Genomic DNA, 18,568 nt, shown 5'->3' with positions numbered 1-18,568 from the left:
TGTCTCTCTGTGCCTGTCTCTCTGTGCCTGTCTCTCTGTCCCTGTCTCTCTGTCCCTGTCTCTCTGTCCCTGTCTCTCTGTCCCTGTCTCTGTGCGCCTGTCTCTCTGTCCCTGTCTCTCTGTCCCTGTCTCTCTGTGCCTGTCTCTCTGTCCCTGTCTCTCTGTGCCTGTCTCTCTGTCCCTGTCTCTCTGTCTCTCTGTCCCTGTCTCTGTGCGCCTGTCTCTCTGTCCCTGTCTCTCTGTGCCTGTCTCTCTGTCCCTGTCTCTCTGTGCCTGTCTCTCTGTCCCTGTCTCTCTGTGCCTGTCTCTCTGTGCCTGTCTCTCTGTCCCTGTCTCTCTGTCCCTGTCTCTGTGCGCCTGTCTCTCTGTCCCTGTCTCTCTGTCCCTGTCTCTCTGTGCCCAGCTCTCTGTCTGTCTCCTTTGTCTCCTCTCTCCTTGACACTGTTATGTTAACATTAACATAATCAATTCATTCCTTTCTTGAAGATTGATGAAGATTTTATCAAATTACTTTTGATATTACTGGGATCTTACTTGGCGTTTTGCTGCACTGAAAAATGACCGTTTGTCTGTTTTCCTTTTCTCAATCATGATTGTTAGTCTGTGTTGCTGGTGCCACCTAGTGGAAGCTCTTGGTACGACATCCCTTCTCACTTCTGCAGTGAATCTCTGTAGTGAATGGTAAATGGACTTGCACTCAAAGAGCTTTACAATACTTGCCCTATTCACACATCACATACGTATCACTTATACACTGATGGAACAGCCATCAGGGGCAATGTGGGTGCCGCCCAAGTGTTTGGGTGAAGTGTAAAGGAAAAATGTATGTGTCAAATATTTGTTTACATAATTTATTAATATTCTTTAATTTTAATTTATGTAAGCTGCAATAAAATATCAATCATTATGTTTTAAAATATCAGCCTCTTTTCGAGATTTAATTCAAGTTTGCTGCACATGTACAGACTAAATGTTTGTAAGGGCTGAATTTGCTGGAAAATGTATGTTTTAATCCATATTACCTCCTCCCATCATGACTGGACAATCTAATATCATAAGAAAATCACTTTTTTGCTTTCCCAGTCAGTGTGAAATTTACTGTAGGCTACAATACACCATGAAGCCTGGCCTCTAACCTTATCTCAACATAGGATGAATAAAACAAGAAAATGACAAATGCAGGATGGACGTTACTGAGAAACCTGGAGAAGCAACTGAAATGGGAAGCGCTGCTTATCTCAGAAGTCTCCAAGCACATGATCCTTTGTGAATTCACTTGTTCATGGAGGACCACTTTGAAGAGAAATGGGAGGAAGAGGCTGAATTAGTGGATGCTGGACACGCTGGACATGCTGGGAATCACAGGGGCCAGTAGGCAGAGGGCCATCGAGTCGGTCACGTAGGCAGCTAAAGTTCTTGATCAGGAAGAGAGAGCTGTGGGTGGGGAGGCACTAACTGGACATAAGCCTGGATCACCTCTGTGAGGTTGTCTGATGTTGACAGACCCGAAACACCCGATGACCCCAGGATACATCACTGATGATGCGCATCACAAAAAGATTTATGTTAAAAGTGTGTCACTACCACTCAACCTGCAGGGGGCAGTGCTGCAGAGCTAGTCAGAGATCAGCTGTGAGCAGACAGGGGAGAGACAGTAGATACAGTAAGGGCTCTGAGAGCTATGAGTCTGTGTCTTTAGGTGTATCAGAACAAAAAAAATCAGACCCATCCATCTACACTGATACATCCATCCTACACATAGTATGTAGTCTATAGTGCTGAAACACTATTACTCTATTTGATCTGTAGATCAGGAGTTCATTTTAGTAATTAAGTAATACCATTAGTGTTTTTAAATGTGAATCAATGACATTGCTAATGAATGGTTTCTAGACTTTTGGTCAGACTTATTCATATTCTTACTTAAAAAATAATGAATAGTCATTATCCAACATCTGCTCCAACCTGAACATCCATCAACCCTCTGATACCCAAGCAGTGTCTCCTGAAATAGCGCCTCTAGGGTGGCAGGCCTTGGTTCTCGTAGTTACAACAATAAACACGCAGACTGTACCAACAGCGGCGTACCTGCATTTGTGTCGCCACGGTTACTATGATAATGGCCATGGCTTGGTTAGGTTTGCAAAATATCCTTATTTGGGTTAAAATAAGTACTTCCTCGACATTAGACGACCTTTGTTGTCATGGTTACAATATAAACTGTTACTTTCACGTGGGAATTGAACACCGCTCTCCTGTGTCATATTCATCCATCCACCACAACTTCCTCCTGACGTGGACTTTGTCTCTCTTTATACTACGTCACGGCACTTTTCCCTTTGCTCCTGTCATCATTACTACGACCGCTAGATGTCACCTAGCAACAAAACCTAACTATGGGTCATAATAACCAGCTGCACAGACGACATGTGGGCTTGTTTCTTACAGGAGGAGTGTTTCTCATTATCAGATAGTCTGGCTCAATCAGGGTTAGGGTTTTATGTAGAGTGAAGACAGATGGTGACAAATTAAAGGAAAAATAAATGAGTGGAGAGACAAGATGACAGTGTCTCCACCCACAGGTCACGAGGGGTCACTGATGGTGTGATGAGTATGAAAATGATGTAAATCATATGCTCCACCACCATCATCTAAACACCATGAGGGAATATGTTCAGGAAGAGCGCAGAGAGCAAAAACATGCTCTCCAAAATAGTTCAGATTGCAGGGAAGGTGAGCACAAAAACACCTTTGCAGTATATTTGACATTTCTGTTCACAGGAAAGATGAACACATGGCTGCTGACACCTCACACCCGATTTGAACTGCTTCCGTCTGGCCGTCGATTCAGGGCCCCAAGGACCAACCGGAGCATATAAAACAAGTCTTTCATTCCGTTTTGAACACAACATGACTATATCAGGGAGCATTTGTTACTTGTCTTTTATAAGATCTGCTCTCTGGTATTTATTTATTTAACCCATCTGCTGTTACCTGCTCATTGGCTCTATTGTATGTTGTACATGATTTTAATGGTGTGTTGTGTTATGTGTTTCTTGGGGGGGTTTGATTGTTTGCATTTTTATTGTACTTTCCTTGGGAGAAGCCAAATACAAATTTGGACAATAAAGTCAATCAATCAATCAATCAATCAATCAATCAATCAATCAATCAATCAATCAATCAATCAATCAGAATGGTTTGCCCCTTTCCTGGAGTTCAGAGTCTTGGAGCAGTGAAGATGTTCTGGCAGCACGTGGTGGAACAACAGCTGACTGAAAACCTTTATGTTGGTTTGTTGTCATCTGTCTGTACAGTAGTAAGAGGAGCCGCAGGATTAATCTGGCTAAATTAGTTTGGCTTGACGTCTCCACACAGAGCGAGCGTGGAATAGGTGTGACGTGGAGTGGAGGAGGAGGAGGAGGAGGAGAGGAGGAGGAGGAGGAGGAGGAGGAGGAGGAGAATCTTACAAACTACTCGCTCAGTCAGCTGCTTCTTCATTCACCTTCCCCTTTGTCCACCGACAGCACCGCGCGTCATGGCGCCCCACCGGTACAACCCGAGCCCTGCAGCCGCCGTACAGAGCGAGACCGCCGCTGCCGCTGCACCGGGTCTCTACTACGGTGAGTACCGGACCGGAAACAATACTGACAATTTACGTCTGTGATATGACCATAAAGTTTAGGCATATTGTATAATACAGCATTATAATTAGTTCAATGAAGCTAATGGGTGGACATTATGCATTAATTATTTTTAATTGATTACAACCAAACATAAATCATAGTGTTTGTTTTCACAGCTTATCATAATGAGACAGGGGCTGCTTGTCACTTTACTTTAAATCAGTTTAACAAATAAGATGAATGTCATCAGATTACATTAAAAAGTCAAAGGTAAAATTTGGTTTTATTCTGTTTTAACTCCTTTTGTCTTTTAAAAACCTCACACTGTCACAGTGTAGCTGACTGCAGGCCTGTGGTGGATGGTTGTTCATTTCCATTGAAATTTAAAAGTATTCATCAGCTTGTTAAAGCAGGTTTGCGTGTATGTGTGTGTATTTAAAGTTTAATGCAGAGCATTTAGAAATGAAAAGAGAGACAGCATCTAAAAGAGGCTGAATACTTGTCTTTAAAAATTCATAAAACCAAAAGAAAGCACTCTTATCTCACAGCTTAACAAGACATTAGTGTGTGTGGATACACTCAGCATCTTTTCTTCAGAGAGAAGTTTATTTTCACAGATGAAAAACACAATCTTTTTGACTTGAACCTCAAAAACTTGATCTCCTCATTGAACTGACTTTGAATAGATGCTGTGAAGGTGAGGGGGTCATGTTGTGTTGTTCCCACAGCCTCACTCCTCCATATACTGACCGATGATGCAGTCAGCAGAGCATTCTGTGTCTTTGCATGAAGATATCTGTTGGACACTGTAGATGTCTAATGAGTAGTTTAAAAATAGTCAATGACAACACTGCCAACAAAGGTGTTGGTGCTTTGTACTGAGCAGACTGAGGATATTCTGGTCAGCAGCAGGATAAAGATTAGCTGAGTATTACTGCTCACTAATGCCGTCAGCTGCCCTCAGGTCTGTTTATGTTGACAAGCATGTTTCTCACTCAGCCTTCATGTACAGTAACTGTCCACTGTACCGGTTTAACACAAAAACATTTAAAATTTGTTCAATAATACAGGATAGAATAGAGTTTGCCTCATCAAACCAAAGTTTTGTGTGTGTGTATGTGTGTGTGTGTGTGTGTGTGTGTGTGCGCGTGTGTGTGTGTGTATTTCTATGTAATGCCATCTAAATCAATAATAAATAAATAAGTTAGCTAATAAATGCAGAAATGTATAAATATATAAATAAATAGTGTGTGATTCAGTGCTGTTCTGGAGCTGTTGCTTTGGTCTGAATCTGTGAGGTAACCACGTCCCCTCATATGAATACAACAGATGGAAATAAAAAAGGCTGGGAAATAAATATGGCATTAGGAAATAAAAGTCCCCTGAGATAAATAAATAAAACATTTCTAAAATAAAAAAATATATTTATTTTTTATTCATTTATTTATTGACTCTCTTATATATTTATATTTACATTTATTTATATATTTCTACATTTATTTCTACATTTATTTATTTTAGTATTTATTTCGTAGCTGTTTTTATTTATTTATTTGATATGGGGTTGAATCAAATTTCATCTGATCAGTCTGTACTTTATGTTTGTGTTCTCTGGAGTCACAAAGAGCTCACAGAGGAATAATTATTTATGAGTATCATCAGACAGGATGAGTGAGCGATGACTTGTACAGCTCTATAACTATGGGATCATACACAGTTTAATGAACAAGAACACAGTGTAGGATACAATCTTGGTTGAATTCCTGCACACGTGCTGATGCGCAGATGCATTACCATGGTTACCAAATGACTTGCAGAATTAATTACAAACTTCATTTGTACAGATCTTTTAAGACAGCTTCCTGAGCAGTTCACTATCAGCAGGATGGATTTAATTGTAGGTCAGCATTTGAACTCGCATATTATCGAAATATCAATATGGCCAAGTGCAATATAATAAAAAAAAACTGAAATGCAAAAATGACCATTCCCACTGAAATCAAGACTCCAATCACAATCCCAGTATGATTTTTATTGCTCATCTTTCAGCACACTCTGTAGCTGTTTGCTGAATGGAGCTGCACACTGACATTTGCAGTGACACAAATTACTTGAAGTCTGACCCTGCAACATAACTTGCTAAACATGCAGTACACTCCACATGTCATGACATCAAATGATGATGATGTGAATTGTGTTCCATGTGGCATGTTCCCCTATATCTGGAGAATATGATTGTAGGCCATCTCTGTAGCACCATAACGCTTCATTTATGGTCTGTTGTTACACATTTTACCTTAAGCAAAAAAAAAAAAAAAAAAAAAGGCAGCTCCTGTGATTTGGACGGTGCACATCATATTGCGATTTTGATAATATTTTGATTAATTGTTCAGACCTACTGTGGGATAGTGGTAGACTGATTAATCAGCGGGGGATTAATGGCATTTTTTCATAATCGGCATCAGCCAAATAAATTGCTCACAAGGCCGATTAAACAAAACATTTTTGCAGACACCATAGACAGAGACTCTGTTCCCAGTGACAGAATATTCAGTGAGATTGGGACCATTTATTAGAAGAAAAGGCTCAGTGGGGAAAATGCTGAGAAACTTTGTTTCCTGCAGTAACTTGCAGCTCATAAACTGGGACTACTGCGTAACTTTGTTTAACTGGGACTTTAACTCAAAACAAAGAGATGCTGCTATATTGTTTTGTTTTTTTATTTATGTAAGTTTACAATTTTTTGTTCTCTTTCAAGTGCACTAAAACTTTATTTATTTTTCATTCATATGTTTTTTTTTACAAGTTTAGCTGTGGACATTTATTCATTTTTTCATTCAAAATAAGTGCACTGCAGACAGAGTGCAGATCTATTTGCAGACAATGCAAACAACAGTGTTCAATAAATGTTCAGCAAATGTTACATTCAGCTGTTTTGTGTCTTATTTGCTATTGTTAATTCTTGTATTTTATCAGATTAAAAAAAAACAAAACAAAAAAAGATAACGACTTTATATATCGACCATCGGCCACCCTGCTCTCTAAATATCAGCATCGGTCATTGAAAACCCCACACCGCTCGATCATTAGTGTGGGATGCTGATAAGAACTAATTTCTCTGTCAATTAAACTAAAATTTTAATTGAAACCACTCAACTTGTTTAAAAGTAATTAAGCAGAATTTGCGTCTACAGGTAATAAAATGTCATGTTTTCCAGAGTGTGGCTAATGTTGGCAATGGGGGGCTGCTGTCCCAGCTCCTGATGGACGGCCACGTAACATCTTAGACAGTAGTAAAACTAAACAGTTTACATCCGTTGTACATTAATAAAATATTAATAATTAGTAATTAACCAACTAATATTTCTGGTGCCAACTTGTGAGGATAGCAAGGTTTAATCGTGTTTTTCACCAGGTGAAAGATTTACAGACACAGAATACAGCCTCTGTGACCTGAAAAAAAAGTTTGGAGTGAGTATGAACTTTACTGACTTTCTGAGTCATGTAGAAGTCTCCTGTCGTCAGAGACAGTGGAGACATTTATATATTTAAAACATTTCTACTCACTGAGTTAGTATGAAAGTAAAGAACCAATGGGACCAGCACTTAAAATATATGAACATAACAGTATCTTTGTGTTCTGGTTCCCTTGATGGTTGAATTTTAAAACTCTTCAGATGATTTTTTTTTCTTGAAGTAGAAAATAATATATAGAAGGTGTGCGAAGTAGATGGGTGCAGAGGTAAGACAGTGTATAACATGTAGAGTGCAGTGCTGTGTGAAATGGAGAAAACTAACTAAAAAAAAAAAAAGTTTTTAGAGTAGTGGTTTAACTGTAGCTGCTTGAAAAGCTGCAGGAAATCTCCCCTGTGAACAAAGAGTGACTCTGGTTAAAACCAGCTTTACAGTGGCTCGTTATTAGAAAATGATTTTTAAAAAAAACATTGTTCCCAGAGGTGGAAAGAAACACCAACGTTAACTCTTGTTTTGCTTCTATTTCTATCACTTCTTTTCTTCTACTGAAGTTAGCATGCTAACCAGCTAGCCCCAATATGGCTGGACCATCTAATCACTTTCTGATACCGAGTCACTGTAGCATCCAGGCTGCCATAGTAGCTCCTCAGAGAAGAATTATAACCTCCTGTATTGTAAACGAAACAATGGCTGAAGCTCTTCTCAAGACTGGTAAGTCAACAGCCGTTAATGCTAACATGACTGTGTAGCAATAGCAATTTTGATTTGTTTGTTCTGTTTACTTACCAGTCTGGAAGAAACATTGTGAGTTCAGCATCAAACTTCTTTCCTTTACTCACCAACAGCTGTCTCCAGAGGTGTAAACTAGGGCTGGGTATTGCCACTGATTTCCTGAATCGATTCGATTCCTATTCACAAGGTCCAGATTTGATTTGAGTGGATATCAATTTAGTCAGATATATTATACTGGTGCATTGTTAAAAATATTAATGTTTACATTAAGAATGGACACAATGTAGTTACATTAATGCACTTTGCAGCCCAACGTTGTTCATGTATGTGGGAATGTGTTTGCAGCTTTTGACTTCCTCAAGCCCACAATGAGCTCTTTGGTCCTGCTGATATTGAGGTTGTTATTAGAGCTTAAATGTACAAGGTTCCTGTGAGCTGTGTCATCATCCTTAGTTATTAAACCCAGAGCTGTGCCGTCTTCCACATATGTGATGATGGTGTTTGTTTGCTGAACGTTACGCAGTCATAGGAATAAAGGAGGGAGGTTCTGTCCCCCAATCTGATCTCTGTTAGTGAAAAGGCTCCTGGGTCAGGGCATCACTAAATAAAGTGAGGAATTATAGTTTACCACACTAACAGGCTGTGTAGACGAGAGAGATAACCATGGCCTGAACCAAGAGCTGGGTGGACAGCTCAGATACATGACCAGGAGACGGATGTAACATGGTCAGAGAAGGAGAGCTGGTCATCAAACATGACATCCAGGTTTCTTGTGACCTTGGTTGGGGTGAGAAATGAAGAGGCGACTTTGATAATAATATCGTGATGGAGAGACTACTTGACACTGGCGCAGTGACTAGGATCTCAGTCTTAGAGAGGTTTAGTTGAAGGTGGCATTCGTTCATCGATGTGGATATGTCAGAGAGACAGGCTGAGATCTCTGCAGAGGCAGTGTGGTCATCTGGTGGGAATGACAGATATAGCTGGGTGTCGTCAGCATAGCAGTGATACGAGAAGCCATGTGAGTGGATAATTGGACCCAAGGAGGTGGTGTATATTAAAAAGAGGAAGGCCCCATTACCAATCCTTGGGGCACCCCTGTGGAGTGATTGTATGTATTAGGACGGGGCAGACAATCAACAAGGAGGGAAACACAAGACAAAGACCGGAAGTGAAAACACAGTGGACACACAAAGAACTCTACCACAAAATAAAAAAGAAAATGAATCAAATGGTCAAATCAGGGAAAAATCTTTCTCAATGAGAGGGTGAATGAGAGAATAGATGCATCCTTGACTTGGGGGGACCAGGTGGGACCACATGTCCATCCCTGTCTACTACAGGTTACACTTTTTCAGCAAGAGGCCTGAGTGAGGGAGGTGGTGAGGTACTGAGCAGAGGAGGGGGTGTTTCCTTGTTGTCTCTGGGAGGTTCAGAGAACAACGTAGACAAGTGTGAAAAACAGTGATTTGATTGTGTCTGTGGCCTGTGTGTCTTCTTGGTTTGTACTGTGAGAGGTATGAAGGCAATCAGACACATTATATAATATTCTGCCCTTTGTCTGTCATTTTCCTTCTCTCTCTCACCCCCCCCCACTCCACTTTCCTGCTGAATAATCTGAATATATTTCCATGTCATTTTTTCCTATGTTCACCACCTCTCCTTTCTGTCTTTTTATCAGTTGTTTCTCTTCTTAGAAGAGTCCTACACACACACACACACACACACACACACACACACACTTAGAAGTCCTCTGTTATTCTCAGAAGGACTGTCTGACAGGCAACCTCAGGGGCTCTCTTCATTTTAGCTTCCGTCTCTTGTGTGTCTGATAGGAGCGCATCAAACCTCCTCTTTCATTCAAACAGTCTCTTATGTCTCTCTGTAAGTCTGTATCTGTATCTGTAGCAGGCGTTCAGACCAAAGAGAACTGCATTAAAGAAATGCAGGAACCTGTGCTGTTGTGTGTGTATTGATCCAGGTACGAGTAACAAGATTAAATGTAATCCAGGAAGGCCAGTTAGAGTACTGACTGACTGACTGACTGACTGACTGACTGACTGAATGAATGTTATTAGTCACCAAAACAAAGGTTCATTATACAGAGACAGGACTGTGTAAAGTTCTCACAGACAGTCACTAGAAGAATGTCTGACCTTTCTTCAAATTATTTCAATTTTCTATATAAAAATAATCAGAATTCAGAGCACTCTTATAATTCAATGTCAAACAAACAAACCTCCTTATTTCTATTTCCACACTGACAGAAATGCCCTCAGACAGGACATTACTCATGCAACATAGTTTTTAAACAATTGTTTAAATGTTTTAATTTTTAGTGCAAGTTTTGGAAAAACACTGGATATTTAGTCAGTTTGGGTCCAATAATCACAAAATGTTTCAAATCGATGCATTTGTCATTTGTCGTCCAGTGCCCACGTTGTTTAAATAGCAAATATATTTGTGTCCATCTGAGCACCCGTGGGTGTTTTGGTCTTAAAATGAGGTGGTCAGGATTGTTGTTGCTTTGTTATTTTGAGGCAGCAGAAAGCGACTGACCAGTAAAAACCTGGTCTGAAGTTATTTTAAGTATGCAGCCTAACATAACTGTACCACTGTTGGCATTGTGTAGTGGTTCTAGAGTACCATCACCATAGACTGTAAATAAAGATGGACGTAGCCTCTGTGACGGCATTCACAGGTTCCTGAGGAGCGGTTTTGAAGCTCAGAGTGAGCTGCTCCACTGTCACCAGCTTGGCAGTGTCTGCCCTCAATTATACACAACTCTAATCCTTAACAAAATGTAAACAGGTGAGTTATATAAACAGTCGTCATGAAGGAGAAAATTAGCTCTAGAGACCAAAACTGTTTTTGTACCAGGCTGTAAACATGTTTATTTGTGCTGTAAAGTTGGACATTTTAACATGGGAGTAGTAGAGTAGAGTAGTAGAGTAGTAAATACATATCTTAGCTGCATGTCACCACATCAGAGTTAGTTTCTCCTTTACCAGCTTGAAGTTAATAAATATATCAATATAATTTGATCAAAGTGTCTCATTAAAATCTGATCAGATCAGTCCCTTCCATTGATTCGTTTACAAACAGTGTTAGATGGTAAATGGACTACTCTTACACATATATACATGTAGCCGTGAAGTTGTCAACGCGAGCAACTTGAGGTTCAGTGTCTTGCCCAAAGACACTTTGGCACTTGGACAGGAGGAGCTGGGGATCAAACCACCAACTCTGCACTCAGTAGACAACCTGCTCTACACCTGAGCCCCAGCCAAAGATAAAGAGACAGAACATGTGAGACAGAGCAATAAAAAGTTAGCCTGCTATTGCTGTGCCAGACAGGAAGTCAGTTTTGCTGAGGAACACAGCATGAGCTCTGATTGGACGTTACATAACAAACACTGACTTTGACGGCTGACAGGAAGCAGGAGGATGAAAGGATGAAACGTTGTCCTCCCTCTAAATGTTTCCTGTTAGCCCTGAGATGTAAACCTGAGAGAAAGTGTGTGTGTGTGCACATCTCTTTCATTATGTGTGTGTGTCTGTGTTATCTGTATGTGTGCCTGTTGTTACAGTGTGTATGTGTGTGTGGGTGGGTGTGGTGTGGTGTGAATATGAAGTATGTTGCAGCTGATGTTTAAATCTTGACAAGCAGCATCTCATTTCCATATCTTCATCTTCAACAACACTCAGTGTCTCTGAAGGAGGAAAGACGCAAATTCAAACAGAGAGAGAATAAATTAGTTTTATCTGCAGGTTCAGCTGTAAACTCACATAGACCACACATCACATTATGCATTAAACACACAGTTGCACTATATATATATACTAAGAACTTTAATCTTTAGTTAAACTTAGTTTTTTCAGGAACTTCTAGTTGGCAGCACAAAAGTGGCATTTAGATAAATAGAACAAACACGACAAACAAAACACATTTACTACTATGACAACACAAAGTGTGTGATTAATCCAACTATTGATGACTGCTCCACCATAGTGGATTTAGACCCACTGCTGGTCCTGCTTCTTATCAGGCTGTATGAGTCCACTTTATGGGTTTGTCAACCTGCAGGTGATGTTGCCTCCTTCCCCTCAGTGAAACACACATGAGCAGCTTCTACTACAGGTGGAGTCCTGTCTGGCAGACAACATGTGGAATCCAGCTCTCCTCCTCCTCTGTCTCCAAGTGTTGGTTTGATCTGGTTCGGCTGAAACCTGTTAAAGATCTTCTTTTTTTTTTTTTCCTTGCAGGAGAACCACACAAGTTTGATCCGTCCTTCCGAGGTCCAGTCTGCAGAAGGTAACTCCAAACCTCCGTCTTTACATGTGAAGCAGCAGAGATTCTGTGGTCTTAGACAGCTAACTGCACTAATGTTACCAACATCACACCTCAACATCTAAACAATGGGGAAACTAAGGGCCCTATTTTACACCCAGTGCAAAACAGCGCAACACAAGTGTCTTTGCTAGTTTCAGACTGACACAGTTGTTATTTTGTGCCTCTGTCTGTCGCGGGCACAGAGGCATTTTGATTTTGGGATGTCCGTACATCTGTCCCGTTCTCGTGGACACGATATCTCAGTAACACCTTGACCTTGAATATTCACTTGGACTCAAGGAAGAACTGATTAGATTTTGGTGGTCAAAGGTCAAAGGTCGATGTGACCTCACAAAATACTTTTTAGTCATTGCTGAAAACTTGAAACAGCAACTTTAACAGGATTTCACAAAATTTGGATCATATTTTCTCTGACTCTGGATAAACAGGGATGTAACCTGAAACTAGTCTGAGTGGCAGACGACCACCAGGAGGTGAGTCTAGTTTAAATAGCAAATACCCTTTGTGCCCATCTGAGCGCCCATAGTTGTGTTTTTAAAAGGAATGGGAGCTGCACTCTGATTGGTTTATTGTATGTTACACCTAAAACACTCCCATGAGTGACTCCCAAGACTTCCAATAGAGTACTAGAATACTAAGTACAACCCTTTGGAACTGTGCGGCTGGAGCAGCAACTGTTCCACCATTAAAATAGCAAAATGCACTTGCACCATGAGCTTTGGACCAGAAACATAGAGCCCTAAATCTCCTCTACATGCTCCTCTTTCCGGTGTCTCAGCTGGTTAAAACTTTGGTAACACTTTATAATAATAACATTAATTCATAAGTCATTTATAACCCCTAATGATGAACTAATCATTCCCAAAACAATGATTAGTAAGTGCTGTGTTAACATGTAACAAATGTGTTGTAAATCATAATTTCCAGATTATTGGAGCTGACGACAACTATCACTGAACTTTACTGTAAGTGCAATAAAAAGCAAAAGGCCAATAAGAGCTTCTATTTTGTCCACTGTGTCCCAGTGTCTTTTACACAACAACGTCATGCTGGCTAAGCTAATAGCGAATTGTTATGCCCCCCATTATAAGATAACATGAGTCAACACAAACTGTTTTGGGGCAGCATATAAAAAGAACTGGTTGACTTTTGTCTTGAAGACTTCCCCAACGTGATTTAACAGCTGGGATGAATCACCACACTGACCAGGACACAGAGAGAGAGAGAACCCTTCTACTGCTCTGTAAACAGGCTGTCAGTCATCTCCGCTGTTTGTTTCTAATTTCATTCAAAGACAGAAACTGGACGTCGCTCAACTCTGTCTCCTAGAAATGACATTCATAGACTACTGAACTGTTTCCCATTTACATTGTGGTATAAACATAATTGCTGGTGGTTTATTCCTGGGCTGATATTCAATAATATTAAATATTGCAATATTTCCCTCCATATGCAATATTTTTCATAATTATTAATTACAATAATGTAAGTAAATATTATAGAAATGAACATTCATTCATTCATTTTCTACCACTTATCCTCTAGCAGGGTCGCGGGGGGGCTGGAGCCTATCCCAGCATCTTTTCGGGCGAGAGGCGGGGTACACCCTGGACAGGTCGCCAGTCCATCGCAGGGCAAACACATAGAGACAGACAACCATTCACACTCACAGCCACAGCTATGGTCAATGTAGAGTATCCAATCAGCCTAGTCCCCATGTTGCATGTCTTTGGACTGTGGGAGGAAGCCGGAGAACCCGGAGAGAACCCACACTTGCACGGGGAGAACATGCAAACTCCACACAGAAAGATCCCACGGCCGAGCCGGGACTCGAACCCGGTACCTTCTTGCTGTGAGGCGACAGCGCTAACCACTGCACCACCGTGCAGCCTAGAAATGAACAACTGAAAACTAAAATCCAACAATATAATATATTGTATATCATGATATTTGAGCTGGACTGTATTGAGATATTACATTTGGATATTGCTCAAACCTAGTCTGGGTTACATGGTTTTCTTTTAATGAATGAATGAATGAATGAATGAATGAAGCTGCATGTATTAACAGTAGTGGAGGCACCAGAGGTCTGTACTATGAAGTAGAACTCTGGGTTTTCACTTCTTATGGGGGTAAATCGGCATGGTAACAGGCACAGGTTAACTTCAGTGGATAAGATCAAAATCTGTCAACAGCAATACTACTGACCAATCAGATTCCTGGAAAAACTGAATCACCAGTCCTACAAGATCCTGACAGGGACAAAAGAGTTTACAATAAAGTGATCAATAATAAAAATCAGTAGATATTTGTATAGATCAGTGGATGTTTTGCTGTTTGAGTCTTTCCATGTGTCACTCTGGTTTTACATTTAACTTTTTTTTCTACTTCACATGTTCATATCAGTTTGTTCATCATCAGACAAAAGAGGAAAATACTCAGTGAGGAACTGAATAATTCATGCACTTATTTACAATATATCCTTAGTCTGAATTTAATCATTGGAAACTATTCTAGTTTCTTTTTTTTTCCAGTCATGTGATCATTCATTATCATGATCATCAGTTTGCATTTAGTTGAGATTCACTTTATGATGTGGCTATAACTGAATTCACCTGCAAGTATCAGTGTTTCTTCTTACATCATATTAAGAACTTTATTCATGGTTCTGATGATGTTGCTTATAATTAACAACTCCGCCTCTTTCACATGAACCAGCTTGCAGCGGGACAGGGAAACCCAGGTGATAACCAGCTTCTTAGTTTAGGTTATCCAGGAGGGCTGATTTTAGGTTAAGTTAAGCAGGATGGCAAAATGTTATCCCGGATATGTTGAACTTCGTAGTGCAGGCCTCTGGAGGTGGGTGGGTTGGATGACAGGAATACACAGCACACATCCACAGACCAGAGATCAGATATTTAACTTCAGTTGCCAAATTCATAAATTAACAACATCCCCTCATTATGTTTGAAGCAAAATTAAACCAGTCACAGTTAAAAACATATTGTTAAATGTCTAATAGAGGCCGGTTACATAGATGTTATGTTTAAAACCTGCACATCACATTATTTCAGCTGCACCACTAAATAAAATCTTTTTGTGTTTGTTTGTTGCTTGTGTGGTCATGAATATTTAATATTATAGAGACCTACAGAGAGACAATATGAGTTTTCAGAGTCTTTTTTAACAGATTGTTCCACTGACTGTCATCATGCTTCTGATACAACATGCAACTTTAAGGGCTGCACTTCAGATATTTACTGTTTAATCTCATAGACACATAAAAACTTTAAGAGCCAAACACACAAGATTCCACACTTCTGTAACCTGCCTCTTAAAATCCACACCCTGAGTTTGTACCTCAGGCTGTGTCTCCACAGCCAGGAGGAGGTAACCATGACGATGTCACCAGAAAATGCTGAAAATATTATTCCTGAGGGAATATAAAGTTTTAGCAGGATTTAGATTACTTCCTGGTGAATGAATCTATGTTGCAGTGAAAGTAGAAATCTGACTTCAGTCCTCACAGTAATTATCTTCCACACACAACACACAGATACAGTGTGGTAACTGCTCACACACACATTTACATACACACATATATAATTTCCATCTATAATTGCATCTCTTCGGCTGTGTGACTGGGAGGAAATCTGCGGTTTAATTCCACCCCTGGTCTTTTCCTCTCTCCCTCTTCTTCATTAAACTCAAAGCTCTCTCGCCCGACCCACACACTCTTTTATTTCTTTATCTTGCCCTCTGCAGGGCCGGAGGCAGGGGTAATTAATGAACAAGCTTTCTTTACAGTAGCAACAAATGTATTATCTGTCATGTTTTCTCCTCATGATGACGTTCAGCTAAAGTCACACTTTTGTGTGTGTGTGTGTGTGTGTGTGTGTGTGTGTGTGTGTGTGTGTGTGTGTGTGTGTGTGTGTGTGTGTGTGTGTGTGTGTGCATGTGTGTGTTGTGTACAGTGACGATGGCGCAGAACAGTTTTCATAGTGTTTAATGAATTCTGCCGCTGTGGTTTACGTCTGACTTCTTCTTCTGTCTCTTTAGAAGCTGCACTGATGTCTTATGTTGTTTGATCTTCATCATTGTCATCCTCTCGTATGTGGCACTGGGGATAGTGGGTGAGTCAACACACACAACACACACACACACACTCTGGGGGGTATGTAGGTATGTATGTGTCTGTGTGTATGTGGTGTCCTAATGAAGTCGTGTCGATCATCACTTAGTTTGTCGTGAACTGACATCGTGACCAATAACGTTAAAAGGCCACACACACACAGACACACACACACACACACACACACACACACACACACACAACACACACACACACACACACACACACATCGCCTCTTTGATCAATGTGTTCTCTAGTGAATATAAACACACATATGGGCTTTGTTGTTTCCTCTTGATCTCTCTCACTCTACACACACACACACACACATACACACACACACACACACACACACACACACCATCATACTACCAGTGTGTCTGTGTGCACTTAGAGAGCAGCTCCTTCAGTCTTGTAGTACAGACAGAGCCACAACAGAAGTGAGCAGCAGTCTGTCTATACTAACACTATAACAGCAAATATGAAAATGAGAAAAGTATAAAAAAAGTGCATAAATATGAAAATATAAATACATTGAAAAACATTGCTCATTTGTGACAGTCAAATATTAACATTAATCAGTTACCGAGCAACAACTTTTCACTTATTTGTCAAACTGCTTCAGAAACTTTCCCAGGAAAAATAATACAATCAGCTGATAGTGTCCAGATGACTGAGTAGTTGGGGCGTAAACCATTTCCTGAGCAGCAAGTCTACGGTTCGACTCCCGGCCGGACTTCTCGCTGCATGTCATTCACCTTCTCTCTGTCCTGTCAAATAAAGCCATAAAATCCCCTAAATCCACTATTGTTCCACGTTGCCGGGGGACTGTTATAGCTATTGACTATTTTTGTTGTTATTTTTTGGGGCACTGCTTCCTTAGGCTCAGGAAGAGGGAGGAGACAGAGAGGAGCTCAGGTGAGCAGGTTAGCTTCACAGAATTAAAGTTACCATAGTAACTGACCCAGAGTTAACAGACAAACTGAAGAGTTTTCACTCTCACCTGTCAGCTGTTGTGTTCCGGCCAACAGGTTGCTCTGCCGCCAGTAATGTAAAGTGGCCAGTAATCAATGGATGCAGCTTTACGTTGAGATCTGAACAAACGTTGGTCATTATTCACGTTGCTAGTAAAACGATCCAGACTAATTACAGCTGAGCTTTCTGATGTAATCTGCTTTGTCCTGTGCTGTGTATCCCAGGCGTCCTCATAGATCCTGTTTTCATCGGTTGACTTTGGTGTCAGGAGAGAGAAACATACACATTCAGCCTCATTAAATTCACTGATCATGCCTCAGAAGATCTGGAACACATGACTGTTTCTCTCTCCCCTGTCAATTGGCTCTCAGTCGCTCACTGTGGGAGCTCCGGTTTTATTTCCTCTTTGTCTGCACCTCAATCACATTGATTGTATAAGTAGATAGAGATTTATCAGGGGAGAGAAAGAGATAGATAGAGAGGGAGAAGAGATGAGAGAAAGAAAGAGAGTAAGTGAAGAGGGGAGAGGCTTTTCTGTATTTTGTCCTGAGACACAGAGAGAGGTGTGAAACATCGAGGCGGTGGGAGAGACAATAAAAGAGCAAAATCTCTTTGTTGTCAGAGCTGATTGATATGTTCAGTGGCTCCTTAAGTCACAGCAGGAAGTCGAAGAGGAAGACAAATCAAAGTGTTTGATGTGAGCGCCGGAAGAAAAGTGATGTTTGTTGGAGTTTACAGCCCCATAAGAAACCATCAGTGGAAACACATCAAGCCCAGTCTGGGCCGACACACCGAAGGCTCTATCTTACACCCGGCACAAAGTGTCTGCTAGTTTCAGGCCAACACAGATGTCATTTTCCCATCCAGCACCCACTTTGTTTAAATATCAAATACACTTGTGTCCATCTGAGCACCCATGGGTGTGTTGGTCTTAAAATGAGGTGTGGTCAGGAGCATTGTTGGAGCATTGTTATCTTGTGACAGCAGAAAGTGAAAGTGCACAATTGACCAACCTTTTCTCTCAAGGTGCAGCTCACCTGGCTTTTAAACGCAGTCAGTAATTTCTGCCTTTAGGAGTGTCTCAATCAAAACAAGAATAAAAGACGGCATTGGATGACATCATGAAATAGCATGGGATCATTGTAGTTGTTGTCTTCACCACCATTACCGTAAGCTCCTCCCGGTTTGGATTCCTTCAGTGTCAGTGATTCAGGAAATCAAACAGACCTGGTGATTCTAACCATTAAAAACACTGAATGAATCAGTTTGACATAT

The 18,568-nt window shown here is 40.6% G+C and overlaps 1 protein-coding gene across 1 annotated transcript in view; it reads left to right on the top strand.

Moving 5' to 3' along the window:
* Positions 1–3,538: 3,538 nt before the first annotated feature.
* Positions 3,539–18,568, top strand: part of LOC130178675 (choline transporter-like protein 5-A) — a 31,025-nt gene continuing 15,995 nt past the window's right edge. The window contains exons 1-2 of the mRNA XM_056391107.1: positions 3,539–3,623; positions 16,242–16,319. Of these exons, the coding sequence (XP_056247082.1) occupies positions 3,539–3,623; positions 16,242–16,319 (163 nt within the window). The remainder of the gene's footprint in view (positions 3,624–16,241; positions 16,320–18,568) is intronic.

The sequence above is a fragment of the Seriola aureovittata genome, chromosome 12 (genome assembly GCF_021018895.1).
Source record: "Seriola aureovittata isolate HTS-2021-v1 ecotype China chromosome 12, ASM2101889v1, whole genome shotgun sequence".
Classification (NCBI taxonomy): Eukaryota; Metazoa; Chordata; class Actinopteri; order Carangiformes; family Carangidae; genus Seriola; species Seriola aureovittata.
Note: the sequence above shows the minus strand (reverse complement) of the source record. Positions and strands in the feature narration are given on the sequence as shown.